Below are 16,057 nucleotides of genomic sequence, written 5' to 3' on the forward strand. Positions count from 1 at the left end.
AGGACCTGGACGTGCAGCTCAAGGAGGCTCGGCAGGAGAACTCAGAGCTGAAGAGCACTGCAAAAAAACTTGGGGAGAAGCTGGCTGTTGCCAAAGACAGGCTGATGCTGCAGGAGCGTCACGTGACGCCAAAAAGCGGTGAGAGGCGCTGCGACAGTTTGGGTGTTTTTCCGGAAAGAAGGGCAGCTGCCAGGTTGGCTGGTGCTGCTTGCAGCCATGAGACTGTTGAGCGAGCAGAGCGAGGGGCGGGCTGTTTCATCTGACCCCTGGTGGGCGAGCTCCACCCAGGCAGGGCCCGGGTGAGTTGCCACCTGGAGCTGTCACAGTGCCTAGAGCCAAAAGGCATGATGCAGAGGGACCCCTTGGCCCCCAGAAACTTCCTCACCAGGCCCACCGCATGCCTGAACTGCTCAGGACCGGCTTCTCCTCCGCGCCGAAGCAACACTTCACGTTTTTCCCATCATGTCACACGGCGATGTCACTGGGTCGTCCCAATAGTTCTGTGAGTGGGCGTGGTCAGTGTCTCCCATGGTCCAGATGAAGAAACGAGGTTGAGGAAGGGTAAGTGGCCAGCTCAAGGCCACGGGTCAGTGATAGAACAGGTGTATATCTCCTAATATCTGACCCCAGAGGGCCTTCCTCTGAAGGAGGAGATTCCTTCATCAGGAAGTCTGTGAATACCTACAGTGTGGTCAGTTTGATACTAGGAGATATAACAAAGACAGAAAACATGGGCTCTGCCCCCAGGGAGCTTATGGGACAGTGACTTTACAGCCCGGAGCATGCTTTGGTATCATGCGGTGGCCCAGGCATCAGGGGAATGAAGTGTCCTGGAAAGAAGTCACCATGGGCCGGAAAGGTGTGAAGGGGACAGGTTTGAGTTGGAACCAGAAGTGCGTGGAGACTTTAGTGCAGTGTTTTCAAAAGTGGGGCAGGGATACCTCCTGAGAATATGGGAAGAAAACAATGAGCATTTCTAGTTATATTTATTTTTTTGTCTTTTACATTTATATCTTTCAAATATATATATATACATACACATACACACACACACACACACACACACACACACATATATATACGTATCCAGGAATGTGCTCAATGTTTTTTTCAACGTATGGAAATCACAATTAAAAAACTTTGACGATGACTAGTTTAAGAAGCTAGAACAGAACAACCGTTTGAACTCAAGACGCTGCTTGAGCAAAGACGATAGTCACCATTTTGACCGTGTTTGAGGCCCAAAAGGCCACAGAGCAGGAAGTCCACATGGGAGTGGGGGGCAGAATAGTCAAATAACAAAATGGGTACCTGACTGCAGAAGACCTTGAACACAAGGCCAAGGTCAAGGGCATTTTAAATGATGTTGAAACTTATGCTTGCAGATGACAGGAAGACGGAGCTAGTTTCAGAGAATGAAGACCTGGGGAAGGCGAATGACCTGGAAGGCCGCAGTCTCCATCCTCAGCAGGACCCAAACGTTCCCAAGGAGTGTCTGTGCACCAAAGGAGGCCCAGAGGGACAGGTACTGTCTGACCCAGCCCTGGGAATGGAGAAGTCACAGGAGGCTTTGCTGGAATGAGCATTGGGTAGAGGCCAATCCCCAACTACGACAGAGCCACTTGAAACCACCCATGGTTTTAGGGGTGGTTGTACGTGTGTGAAGTTCCTCTAACTTCCTGCCATTTGAAATTAGGAGACTACAAATATAGCAGAATTCTCCCAATGTCTATCGTTGGCTCCTGGGAAACTGGAAACTTGCATAGGAGTCCCACTATCTGTTCCACCAATCACAACAAACAGAATTCTTTAGACACCACTAGAGTGGGCTGGAATACCCGGTCCCGTGACCGTAGGTCCACGATTCCAAAGAGCCTTTTGCAGATGGTAGATCAAGTGAAGGCTCTTACGAATATCAGATCTACAGTCTTATGAACTTTATGGCCCCTTGCGCTCCGTGCGGTAAAATCAGTGTGTAAATGTTGTAAACGTTGTACGAAAGAGAAACGGTGATTCCGTGCTCCTCACCCCACGCGGGCAGGTTTACAAAGCCCTTTCTCTTGTTTATAGACCAAGAAAGAGGGCAGTATTGAGACGGAATATATGAAGCAACAATATGAAGAAGACCTTCGTAAAATCAAACACCAGACAGAAGAGGAGAAGCATCTCAAGGACCAGCTAGCGAAGCGACTGGAAGACTTAGTGAAGAAGCACACCCTAGAAATCAAGTCCGTGCGCTCGTCGGTGGAGACCGAGAGGAGGAAGCTGCAGAAGGTGGGGTCCGCTTCCACAGACTCGGTTCAGAGTCTTTCTCCTCTCCTCTGCCTCCCTCCTTTTCTCTTGTATTTCTTCTTCCCTCCCTCAGACACTTACTGAGCTCCTGCTGTGTACGCATCCCGGTTCTCTGTCTGACCCAGGGAGTCGAGGGTCTTGTGAAGGAGACAGGGACACCCCTAAGGCTGTGAGCAGGCAGGGCCTAGAGCCGTTGACATCAGGTAGAACTGTATCCTCTGAGCATTTAACTGAGGACATCCAAGTCTCCTCAGCAAAAACAGAGAGAGAGAACGCGAAGCAAGCGCTCAGGCCCAGCCGACCGCCTGCACCCAAACCCCAGCGCGGCCACCGGGCAGCTTTGTGAGCCCGCTGAGTTCCGGAGCGCGGCCCCTCAGAGGGAAATCTTGCACCTTAGGTTCCTCAGTTATAAAGCAGATGATGGTAATAGCACCTCCCAGAGTAGCTGCGAGGATTAAATGAGGCCATCTGCGTGGAAAAACAAAGCGTAGTATGTGCCTGGAGCCTAGAAGGTAGACGCAGGTCAGTCATCAGTAGCTTGCCGATGGGGGCGAAGATTCCCGGCCCCTGGGTACTGTTCCGACTTCCCACCAAAGAAGGAATGCAAAGCCTCATCTCTTCATGTCTGCTGGGAAAAGCAAATCACTTTTGTGATGTTTTAGGGAGAGAATGAAGTGTAACTCAATAATATTGTGCACGTAGCCTCTTTCACACGCGAGAGCCCGCCTCATCAGCTTTGGCTCTTTGCGGAAAGACCATACGTTAGCGCTGAGCAATGCCGTGCCGTGCGGTGGTGTGGAGGAGTAGGGACTCGATAAATGTCTGTGTTGGGTAAATGAACGAACCCACGAAAGACCCACACTGGTCGTGGTCTCCGAAGTCGTGACACGTCCCTAGCTGTATGACCGTGGATAGGTCACTTAACCTCTCTGAAACATGATTCCTAAAATAAGGATAAATACTTTGAGGGCTTGTTGTGTGGATTCCTTATGGTGTTATATAAAAACTCTTAGTTCAGTGCACAGCATGTAGTAAAAGTTTAGTAAACAGTGGCTATGATTAGTTACCGTGTGCCCTGGGTGACAGCATGTGTGTTAATATTGGTGAGTGCCTACTGTATATTTTTTTTAATTTTTCATTTTTTTGTGTGCTCACTATACTTTGTAAATCACTTTATTCTTAGGAACACAATGCATCTTCCCAACAAGATTATAAAACGGGTATTCCTATATTATTTTATTTTTAAAAATTTGTTAAATATTTTATTTATTTATTTGAAAGAGAGCTAGCACCCAAGGCAGGGGGAGGGGCAGAAGGAGAGGGAGAAGCAGACTCCCTGCTGAGCAGGGAGCCCTATGAGGGGCTCAATCCCAGGACCCTGAGATGCTGACTGGAGCCAAAGGTAGACATTCAACCGACTGAGCCACCCAGGTGCCCCAAGGGGTGTTCATATTTTAGAGATAAGAAAATGGAGGCTCAAAGATGCTATGTATCAACCCACACAGACCGTGAGTGCTTGAGGCAGTATTGAAACCTGATAGCCTGAGTCCAGAGCCCATGGTTCCCACCCCTGCGCGGGGCAGGAAGCAGCTATGTGGAAAGCATTTTCCTCCGAGGAGCTGCGAGGGGTCACACAACCCAATCCTCAGACAAACAGCTGAACGCTCTTTCTATCCAGAGCCACAGTCAGCGGGAGGAAAAGCAGCTCTCCCAGAGCGACAGGTTGCCCTGGTAACCTGTTAGCCAAGCCTGACTCTGACTATAGAAACCCCATTTCTCTTTAATCAGGGGGCATGAGTCCATTTGGGAAATGAATCACAGAGAAATAAATTGTGTTTCCCTCCTGCTTTGGGGGGGGGTTATACTTCCCCCCCTTTTCTTTTGAGGGCCCTTTAGACCATTTACGTTGAGTGTAATTATCACTAAGTCTCCTATCTTGCTGTTTTTCTCTTTGTCATATCTGTTCTGTTTTATTTTTGATTCATTGAATTTATTTCTTATATTCCTTTTTTATCTTTACTAATGACTTACTAGGTTTTTTTTTTTTTCCTGGAGGGGTGCTCTTGTGGTTGCTCTAGGATTTAGAACATGTGTCTTTAATTTATCACCGCCACCAAATACTACTTTACTTCACATGTATGTATTACTTCACCGTACAAACCTTGCAACAATACATTTCCATTTATCCCTTCCTGACTTTTGTGTAGTTGTCATACGTTTTACTTTACACGTTACAAACTCAGAAGTGTATTGCTCTTATATTTCCTTAAAAAGTCAATTATTTTTTAGGGAAAAAACATTTCTTATATAATTTATATTTTTAAATTATAATCTTTTAGTTGTCCTTTCCCATTTCCCATTTCTACCATTTCTACAATCTTTGTTGCTTTGGCCTGAAGAACTCCGTTTCACATTTCTTGTGGTGTAAGTCCCCTCACAGCAAATTCTGTTTTTATATATCAGAAAATGTTTTTATTTTGCCTTTATTTTTGCTAGATATAGAATACAAAGTTTACAGGGTTTTTTTTTTTCTTTCAAAACATTAAAGATCTCATTCAACATTTTTTGGTTTGCATTTTCTTCTAATGAAAACTTGGCAGCCCCTTTTATTCCTCCTGTATATAACAAGTCTTTTGTTTTCTGACTGCTTTTGAGAGTTTCTCTTTGTCGCTGGTTTCCGCACCTTGATGTGGTATGCCAAGTATGATTGTTTTGTGTGCATGTTCTTCTGCTTGGGGGTCATTGAATGTACTGGATCTGTGGGTTTATAGTTTTTTCCAGTTTGGAAATTTTAAGGCCATTTTCTTTTCCGACCTCCTTCCTTCTGATATTGTCCTACAAGTCACTGAAACCCTGGTCATTTATATTTGGTCCCCTTGTCTCTCTGTGCTTCAGTTTGGAAAGTTTCTGTTGCTATATCTTCAAGTTCATTCATCTTTTTTCTTCTTGGGCATCATACAATTTTTTAAAGCCTATTTGGTTTATTTTTTCCTTTCTGAAATTCCATTTGTTCCTTCTTTACAGTCTCCCTTTTTCTCCTCATCATATTTGTTTTCCTTTAAATTCTTGGGCATGTTTATAATTGCTCTTTTAGCATTCTCATCTGTCATTTGGGTTTTTTCCCTATGGTTGCATCTTCTCCTGGTTATGAGTCCCATTTCCCTGCTTCTTTGGGCATTTAGTAATGTTTTATTGGATGTTGGACGTTAAGAGTGTTAACTTGTTTAATGACTGCATTTTGTTATCACCCTTTTTTGAGTGCTGAATTTTGTTTTGGCAAGCAGTTAAATTACTTGTGAATCACCGTCTTTTATTGTTAAAAGGTACTATTTTCTAGACTTTTAAAAACTTTGTTAGGCTGAGTTTAGGGTAGCGTTTGCTCTGGTGCCACTTTAGCTTTACTACGGAAGTGTGAGCCTTCATGGGGTCTAATGCCCCACGTATTGATTAATATTGGTGTTATTATGATTGCTGATGGTGACTCTGAGTGACACTTTTGACTTTGTACTCATTGACTCTTGCTGCTGCACCACAAACTTTATTATGAATACATTCCAAATAGTAACGTTTCTTCTCAAAACAAGTTAATGTAGTTTCCTTTAAAAACATGACGTCAGGTGGGCCACAGGGAGAACCACCTGGTGATTGGCCAGCTGAGTTGCCTGGTGATTGGCCACATGAGCAAGACCAAGCTGAGCGCCCCTGGTGGTTGGCTGAGGCGCAGTGGTGCCCTCAGGAGGCCTTGGGATGAACCTTGGCTTTTAGAAAAGCCCAGCACCTGCCTAAGGCACCGCTGGAGGAAGCGAGGTCTCCTCCATCGTGGCAGCTACGACTGGGGTACTCTTCAGGGTTCTCAGTTCCTGCTAATGGCAACTTCTCCCCGACTGGTCCTGCCCCAGCTTCTCGCCCACACTCTTCACTTCATGTTCGCTTCTACCTTTCTGCCCCTCTGGGGTCCCATGAGTCCTTCTGCCAGCACTCAGCTCCACCTGGACACAGGTCTCGCTGCAGGGCTGGCCAGACCACCCAGTTACTTGGTTCCATTTGGCAGAAAGGTGGGGGGGCTCTGAGAATCACAGTTCAACGGACCCCTACCCAGGCAGGCAGAGGCCCTCTAGTCCTCTGGGGTCATAACCTGGCTCAGCACAGGACTCCTGGACATCCCGCTGAGCTGGAGCCTTGTGTCCAGGATCAGCATAGGAGAAACTAACCCTCTAGACACATGGCGAAGTGGGAGCACATCAACCCCACAGTGAAGGGTGAGAGACTCTCCCAGAAATATAGCTGATGGGGACATCTCTGACCCAACTCAGCATGGGGCCAACAAGTCTCCAGGAGGCTAGGCTGACCAGGAGCCCTCCAAATCAACAGAGCACAGGACAATTGAGTCTTCCAGCTGGGCTAACCAAGAGCCCTTCGATCAGGAGCCCACTGATCCAGATCATCACAGGCAACCAAGTCCCCTGAACCTCCAGGCGATGGGGAGTTCTCCAAACCAACTCAGCAGAGGGCTAACAAGTCCCCAAGACAGTGGACCCACTAGGCTGCCTTCTGCCACAAGCCCTCTGCCCCAGCTCACCATGGGGTAAACAAGTTGCCTAGACGCTGGGCCCACCAGGAGTCTTCCAACATTGGAGCCCTCAACCCAGGAGAACCCAGGGCAATTGAGTCCACCAGACACCAGGCCAACCAGGAGCCTGGTGACCTAACTCATCACAGGATGAACTAATCCCCTGGACATCCATTTGACTACAGGCTTTCTGAGCCACATCAGTACAAGCTGCACCAGTCACTCCCCCAGACCACGGGCCAATAGGGAATTCTCTGAACCAACTTAGCACAGGGCTGTGGAGTCCCCCAGACCCTGCGCCCACCAGGAGCTCACCAAACCAGTTCAACACAAGGCAAACTAATTCCCTGGACTCCTGGCTGATGCCAAGCCCTTTGATGACAATGAGTCCAAGGCCACCAAGTCCCCTGAACACCTGGCCAGTGGGGAATTCTCTAAACCAACTCAGCATAGGGCTACCCAGTCCTCAGGACAGTGTGCTCATTGGGCACCCTCATACCAAAAGCCTTCTGACCCAGCTCACCATGGAGCAAAAATGTTGCCTGGACGCTGGGCCAACTGGGAGCTCTCCACCTCAGCAGAGTACAGGGCAATCAAGTCTTCCAGCTGGGCCAACCAGGAGCCCTTCGACCAGGAGCTAACTGACCCTGATCAGCCACAAGGTAAGTCCCCAGTCACAGTTTTCTGACCCAGATCAGCACAAGGCAAACCAGTACCCCAGACCCTTGGCCAATGGGGAATTCTCTGAAACAACTTAGCATAGGGCAATGGACTCCTCCAGACACTGGGCCCACCAGGAGCCCACCAACCCAGTTCAGCACAGAGCAAACTAATTCCCTCAACACCTGGTTGATGGCAAGCCCTTTGACCTACGTCAGCTCAAGGCAAGCCAGTCCTCTGGACCCCTGGCCAATGGGGAATTCTCTGAACCAACTCAGCATAGGACTAATGAGTTCCCAGGACAGTGAGCCCACTGGGTGTCCTCATACAAAAAGCCTTCTGACCCAGCTCAGCATGGTGCAAAAAAGTTGCCTGGACACTGGACCAACTGGGAGCCCTCCACTTCAACAGAGCACAAGGCAATCAAGTCTTCCAGCTGGGCCAACCAAGAGACCTTCAACCAGAAGCCCACTGACCCAGATCATCACTAGGCAAACAAGTGCCCTTGACCTCCAGATGATGGGGAATTCTCCAAACCATCTCAGCATAGGGCAATAAATCCTCAGGATAGTGAACCAGCTAGGTGTCCTTATAACACAGGTCCTCTGACCCAGCTCAGCATGGGGCAAATGAGTTGCCTGAACACTGGGCCAACTAGGATCCCTCCAGCTCAGCAGAGCACAAGGCCGTTGAGTCCACCAGACACCAGACCAACCGGGAGCCCTCCGACCCAGCTCATCACAAGATGAACTAATCCCCCCAACCTCCAGCCAACCACAAGCTTTCTGACCCAGATCAGCACAAGGCCACCAAGTCCCCTGGACCCCCAACCATTGGGAAATTCTCCAGACCAACTCAGCAGAGGGCTAACCAGTCCCCAGGACAATGGGCCCACTGGGCACCCATATACCACAAGCCCTCTGACCCTACTCTGCATGGGGCAAACAAGTTGCCTGGACACTGGGCCAACTGGGAGCCCTCCACCTCAGCAGAGCACAGGGCAATCGAATCTTCCAGGTGGAACAACTAAGAGCTCTCTGACCAGGATTCTACTGACCCAGATCAGCACTAGGCAACCAAGTCCCTTGGACCCCTGGCTGATGGGGCTTTCTCTGAAGCAATCAGCATAAGGCCAAGGAGTCCCCAAGACAGTGGGCACACTGGGCGCCCTTGTACCACAAGTTCTCTGATCCAGCTCAGCATAGGATAAACAAGTTGCCTGGACACTAGGCCAACTAGGTACCCTCCAACTGGGAACCTTCAACCCAGCAGAGCACAGGGCAATTAGACAATTGAGTCCACTAGCTACTAGGCCAACCAGGAGCGCTGTGACCCAGCTAATCACATGGTGACCCTTATACCACGGGCCCTCTGACCCAGCTCTGCATGGTGAAAACGAGTTGCCTGAACACTGAGCCAGCCAGGAGCCCTCCACCTCAGCAGAGCATAAGGCAATCATGCCTTCAAGCTGGGCCAATCAGGAGCCCTCTGACCCTAATCAGCACAGGGGGAACTAATCCCCCAGACATTCATTCAGCCAACCATAAGCCTTCCGACCCGGATCAGCACAAGGCGATTGAGTCCCTTCCACCCCTGGCCAATGGGGAATTCTCTGAACCAACTCAGCACAGGGCGAAGAGTCCCCAGATGGCTCTTGGACCAGGAATACTCTGATCCCATTTAGAATGGGGCAAATGAATTCCCCAGACATCTGACCGACCAGGAGCCCTCCAGCTGGAAGCCGTCCCACCCAGCTCAGCACAGGGCGGACAAGTTCCCCGGATACACCGGAAGCTCTCCTACTAGTCAGCAAAGCGCAAATGAGTCCCCTGGCCACCCAGACAACTGCGAGCCCACTGACACAGTTCAGCATAGGGCAAAGTGAGTCTCCCAGACACCGTCGTTTGGGAGCCTTCCTACTGTGAGCCCTATAACCAGGCTTAGTTCAGGGCAATGAGTCCCTGTATGCCCAAGTGACTGGGAGACCTTTGACTTGGCTCAACAAGGTCATCTTCTGAAGGGCAAATGAGGCCGAGAGACACCCAGGGAATTCTCCAACCCCACTCAGCACTAGATAAGCAAGTCTCCTGGATGGTCAACTGAACACAAACCCTCCAAGCAGGAGGCCTCTGACCCAGCTCACCACAGGGCAAAAGAGTCCCCTGGACACCTGGCCAACTGGGAGCCCTGCCACCCTGGCTCAGCAAAAGGTGAAAGAGTCTACCAGACACTTGACAGGCCAGGAATTCCACCCAACTCCACATAGGGCCAGATTCCCTTGGATGCCTGGCTGACCAAGAGCTTAGTGCAGGGAAAATGAGTCCCTGGGACATCTGTCTTCCAGGGGAGGAGCCAGGACGGAGGCTATCTCTGAAGGTAGAGGTTCCTTGCCCTGTTGGAGGCTGGATCCCATGTGTCACAGAGTTGTGGGTGAATGCCACGCCCTGACCAGTGCTTGGAACCACTCAGAACTGCATAATGAATCATGGAACACTACATCAGAAACCAAGGATATACTGTATGGTGACTAACATAACATAATAAATTATTATTAAAAAAAAAACCCTGCAGTTCCCACATTAGGTCACTCTGTGGTCATGCTGGTGGGCCATGGCCCTCAGCCCTCTGGCCTGGAACCAACTCCAGCCTGATATCCTGGTGGCACACCATCTGGGGAGCCTTCATCTTTTGGAGAGGTCTCTTTGGAGGGAGCAAAAGCCACCATGCCTTAAATGAGATAGAAGCTGGGAGAGCTGGCCCTGGAAATGAAACGCATCGATACATCTCTGGCAGCGTTCGACAGAAGGTCAGAATTTCTGAAAGAAGCTTTTACTACAAGGAGGGAAAGGAATAACTCTTTCTTTCAGAAGGTGTCTGAGCTAAAAGATTTGCTCTTAACGTGTGAAGAAGAAAACCAAAGATTGAGAAATCTGCTTTGTCACTGGGTGTCACAAGAATTAAAGAACGTGTTGCCTGAGAGCCAGGCCTCCCTGGACACGGCCTGACATGCAAAGGAGGCTGAGAGCAAGTTCCAGAGGGGACCCAGGCCAGCGTGGAGGAGTCATTGGCGGAGCTCCTCCAGGCTTCTCCAGGCTCACAACAGGTCCTCCCGCCTGCAGGGAGAGTTGAGACCTTACGAGAACACGCTAAGCAGTGGGGTGGGAGGCAGGCCGACATCTTTGAACTGGAGAGCTTTGTCAGCAACACACTTGGCTTCCTGGAAGCGTTGGCCCGTGGAAACGGTGCTGCCTCCACCCATGCCCACCCAGGAGGGCATAGAAAAGAAGCTGGGGTGAATTGGGGGGCACGTCCTGGAGTGGGAGGTAACATGAATTTCAGGATTTCTAGGAACTTTAGATAATTTAAAGTAATCATTTAAAAATAGTGAATTTAAAACAAATAACCCTAGGTGATTGCAGTGCACATGCTGGAATTGCCGGCACCACCATGCCTCGTGAGTCGCTGTATTCTGCAGATGGTGGGTGGGGGTCGCCACAGCTCTCCATGGACAGCTGACCCAGAGCGCAGCCCGCCCGTCCCTGGCAAACACTTTCACACATGTTGACTCCCCTAGATCTCAAAGCCAGCCGCTGAGGTGGGTGCCATTCAGATAGTCAAAGAGAAGTCCTTGCACAGGTAATTCTGCAGAGACCATCTCTGGTCCAAGGTCTCACAGCCAGTTTGTGGCAAAACTTGGATTTGGACCCTGATGTCACGGCTGCAAACTCCAGCCACAGCAGCAGGTGCTTCTCAGCTTAGGCTCCCACTGGAAGCAGGCTTCAAAGAGCACATGGGAGGGGAAGACCAGGGTGGAGAAGGCCGGGGGGGGGGGGGACAATTCCCTGTCTCTGGGGGAGGTGGTGTGGGGTGAGGGCGGTAGGTAGAGGCTAGAGAGGGGACCGGATGGTGGGCCGTGTGCTCTGAGCCAAGGAAGCGCTGCAGGATTGCGGGGAGAGACGTGGGATTCGCTCTGGCTGCTCTAGCTTTGGGGCCGGATGGAGGTAAGAAGGCAAAACCGGAGACAGGTGGAAGCACACGCACCTGGGAAACTGGAGGGTGTCTGTGGACCCAGAGGGAAGTGGCCCCTTCCGAGAGGCAGAGCTGAGAATTGGTACAAATTGGATGCTGGGGTGTGGGGAGGGAGGAGGAAACCCAGGTTCCAGGCTGGGCCCCTCCAGTTCCAGAGGCAGTGGGGTGGGAGCTCAAGGGAGGTATGGATCCCAGTGAGCTGGGACCCACCTGCAGCTCCAGCCAAGGTGGAGGTGGAGAGCCTGAAGTTGTGGCCCCCGGGGGGTGTTCAAGTAAATGTGTTCCTAGCAACCAGGGGTAAACTAAGCAGAGTCGTGAAGAAGCTGCAGCGGCCGGGGCGGGGGGGGGGGGGGTGGTTGGTGGTGAATTTGACGGGGATTTGGATGAGAGAGAGGCAAGCTTGTGCTTCTAAGATGGGTGGTGTCTGAGCCATTTTGAGAGTTGCTGGTTGTAGGAGCCAGTGGGGAGGGTGGTAGAGTTCAGGTAACTGGGACCTGAGAGGCAAGTGGATTGCTTCCATGATCCAGCACTGAGAACGTCCACTGCTCAGCTGCTCAGACCCAGCTCACCTGCCTGCCCCCCGCCAGGTTCCCAGACATAGCAGCTTCCTGGAGATGAAGGGGCTAGGACATGACTTTGGGGTGTGATCTGCAGCTGCTCACCCCTTCTGAGTCCCTAGTTCCTTCCTCTGTAAAATGCAGACAACTCAGGTGGGAGACAGGAGATGGCAGGTTGGGGAGGAGATCTGCAGGATCAAGGGGACAGATGGAGTCCTGAGGACGATGGGAGGGCAGGAGGATGGGAGGATTCACTATCCTGGCCTTTTCCTTCCTGAAAGCAGGGCATCAGCTCTGAGAGGAGGGCGCTGTGGGTGCTGCCTCTGCCCCACCCCTGTCCTTCTCTGCCCAGCACCTGCCCAGCCACAGCCCAGCACTAGACCCCTCCTTCCTCCTCCACCACTGCCTGGCACCCACAGGGTGGCGCCACTGGGCCCACAGGGGAGCCTTGAGCTCCAGAGAACCCCGGGTGGGAAAGCTAGCTTTAGGGAGCTATTTTGGGACATGTTGACAGGTATGGCATTAGGATAGATAGATAGATAGATAGATAGATAGATAGATAGATAGATAGATAGATAGATTTATAGATCCACGGGAAGCTGCAGGTAGTACAGAAAGGTCCCTTCATAAAGGCACCTGTCGCCCATTTTACCCCAGAGGTAACATCTTACATCACTGCAGAACAATGTTAACACCAGGAAACTGACATGGGCATGATGTGCGTGTCTGGTTCTATCGTTGTATTGTGTCCATTCACGTGAGCAGTAGCACAGGCCAGGTGCAGAACTGCTCTGTCAGCACAAATATCTCCCTCATGCACCCACCTTTGCCTCCATAATTCCTGCCTGTGGCCACTGCCGATCTGTTCCACATCTTGAGAGTTTTGTTCTTTTGAGGATGTTACATGAGTGAAATCCTACAGCTGTGACGTTTTGAGAGTGGTTGGTTTTTTTGTTTTCGCTCAGCATAATGCCCCTGAGATCCATCCAAGTTTTGTGTATCAATAGTCCTTTCTTTATTGCTGAGTTGGATTCCATATTATGGACATATTATAGTTTGTTCACCCTTTCGCCTTTGGGGGACATTTTGGTCGTTTCCTGTCTTAAGGCTATTAGATATATAAACCTGCAGTGAACATTTGTGCACAGTGTTTTGTGTGAACTAAATTCTTCATTCTCTGGAATAAACATCCAGGAGCATGACTGCTGGGTTGTAGGGTTTATGTTTAGCTTTTGAAGAACCTATCAAGCTGTCTTACTAGGGCAACTGTACCATTTACATTCCCATAATGTATGAGAGATCCACATTCTTTCCAGCATTTGATGTTTTCACCATTCATTTTAACCAGCCAGTAGGTAGTGATATAAAGGTTTTCATTTGCATTTCCCTAATGGCTAGTGATGTTGAATATTTTTTCATGTACTTATTTGCCATCTGTATACTCTTTTTGGTGAAATGTCTGTTCATGTCTTTTGCCCCTTTTCTACTTAGTTCGTTTTTTTCCTGTTGAGTTTTTTTTTAATGTTTTTTTATTATATTATGTTAGTCACCATACAGTACATCCCTGGTTTCCGATGTAAAGCTCGATGCTTCATTAGTTGCGTATAACACCCAGTGCACCATGCAGCACGTGCCCTCCTCACTACCCATTTCCTGTTGAGTTTTGAGAGATCTTTATATATTCTAGATACACACTTTTGTCAGATGTGTGGTTTGCAAATATGGTCTCCTCTTCTGTAGCTTCTCTTTTCATTCTCCTAGCAGGATTTTTAGTAGGGCAAAAGTTTTTACTTTTTTTTAAAAAAGTGTTATGTATTTATTATGGGGGGAGAGGGCAAAGGGAGAGGAAGAGAGAGAATCTCAAATAGACTCCATGCTGAGCACAGAGCCCGATCCCACAACCCTGAGATTATGACCTGAGCAGAAACCAAGAGTCGGACACTTAACCGACTGTGCCACCAGGCACCCCAAAGTTTTTACATTTGATAAAATCCAGTTTGTCGGGTGTTTTATGGATCATGCTTTTAGTGCCATGTCTAAGAACTCACCAAGCCCTGTGGGTTTAAACAACAGAAATGAATTTTCTCACAGTTCTGGTGGCTGGAGGTCCACCATCAGGCTGCCGGTGTGGTCAGGTTCCATGGAGGGCCCTCTTCCTAGCTTCCAGATAGCTTCTCACGGTGTGCTCACATGACCTCTCCTCTGTGCATGTGCATGGAGGGAGGGTAAGAGTTCTCTGGTGTCTTTTATAAGGATCTTAACCCCTTAATGAAGGTCCCACCCTCACAACCTACTCTCAACTTAATTACCTGCAGAGGCCCCACCTCCAAATTCATGGGGGTTTAGGACGGCCACATGTGAATTTGGGGAGGACACAATTTAATCTGTAGTATGTGTGTGGATTTCTTTAGGTTTATCCTGTCGGGTTTTTGCTCAGTTTCTTGAATCTTCAGGTTTACATCTTTTGCCAAATTTTGGAGATTATCATCCATTTTTTCTTGAAATACTTTTTAACTCCCACTTTTTTTCTTTTCTCATCCTTGGATTCCAATCACACAAATGTTAGAGCTTTTGCACCATTTTCACAGGTTCTGTTCTTTTTTCCTTTCCTTTTTTTTTCAGTCATTTTATCTCTATTATTCAGATGAGGTAATTTCTGTTGTTGTGTCTTCAAGTTTATGACTCTCCTCTAGATCCCGCTCCATTCTGCTGGATTGGGCTTATTTACCGTGTTTTAAAAATTTCAGTTATTGTATTTTTTCCTTAATTTTCAATTTCAATGTATCTTCTGTTTTTTTGCTGAGACTATTTTTCTTTTGTTTTAAGCATGTTTATGATTGCTTGTTGAAGCATTTGTATGACGGCTACTTTAAGATTCATCAGGAAATCCCCAAACCTGTGTCATCTCGGTATTGGGGGGTCTTTAGATTGTCAAACTTATTCAAGATGACATTTTCCTGGTCCTCGGTATGACGACTATACTCATTATATCTTGGCTATTTGGGGTGTTATGTTAAGGGACTCCGGATCTTCTTAAACCTGGTGTGTCAGCGGGTGGTGGGTCTACAGAAGTGTGGCTAGCAAGTGCAGCCCCAGCTATGTGCCCACACCAAAAGGAGCAAACCAAAGCCTGGCCGGAACCACAGCTGCTCAGCCTGGCCGGACACGACTGGGAAATTAGAGGACAAACTGTGTGGAAAGTCACATCATCACGGCATTCTTCCCTGCAGAAAGCGATGAGGGCACATGACAACTAAAAACATGTTGTTTGCTCTATTTATTCCTAAGGATGGATGAGAACTTTGTAGTGACCAAAACTCTGGGTGGGAGTGAGGAGTCCTCAGGAAATGTCTGCTTCTGTGTGTTGAGCACATTTGAGAAATTTGGTGTATGCTGGTGGAAATCAGTAGGGATGGGCTTACTGGGATGGTTGGCATGGATGTTACCAGGATGGTTAGCATTGATGTTGGACTTGCTCCAAACTTAAATCAAAGGGCAGCAGGGGGGCGCCTGGGTGGCGCAGTCATTAAGCATCTGCCTTCGGCTCAGGGCGTAATCCCAGAGTTCCGGGATCGAGTCCCACATCAGGCTCCTCCGCTATGAGCCTGCTTCTTCCCCTCCCACTCCCCCTGCTTGTGTTCCCTCTCTCGCTGGCTGTCTCTATCTCTGTCAAATAAATAAATAAAATCTTAAAACAACAACAACAACAACAACAAAGGGCAGCAGGGCTGGTGGGGTGAGGTGGCCTTTTGATGCCCTCATGACCCTCTTGCTGATTCTGTGTGCGACTCCCCCACCTCCCAGCATTTGCATTTCGGACCCCTGCAGCCTCCATTAGTAATTTTTGATTGGACGCTGGACATGAAGAATGTTAACTTGTTGAAAGTGTGGATTTTTTTAAATCGTCTTTTTACAAGTGCTGAATTTTGTTTTGGCAAGCCAAGCAGTT

At 48.9% G+C, this 16,057-nt stretch overlaps 1 protein-coding gene across 1 annotated transcript in view; it reads left to right on the plus strand.

Moving 5' to 3' along the window:
• Nucleotides 1-16,057, plus strand: part of FAM184B (family with sequence similarity 184 member B) — a 137,280-nt gene that overhangs the window by 63,024 nt on the left and 58,199 nt on the right. The window contains exons 3-5 of the mRNA XM_045771315.2: nucleotides 3-138; nucleotides 1,386-1,525; nucleotides 2,071-2,274. Coding sequence (XP_045627271.2) covers nucleotides 3-138; nucleotides 1,386-1,525; nucleotides 2,071-2,274 — 480 coding nt within the window. The remainder of the gene's footprint in view (nucleotides 1-2; nucleotides 139-1,385; nucleotides 1,526-2,070; nucleotides 2,275-16,057) is intronic.

Source organism: Ursus americanus, chromosome 8 (assembly GCF_024610735.1).
Source record: "Ursus americanus isolate L20-20 chromosome 8, mUrsAme1.1.p, whole genome shotgun sequence".
Classification (NCBI taxonomy): Eukaryota; Metazoa; Chordata; class Mammalia; order Carnivora; family Ursidae; genus Ursus; species Ursus americanus.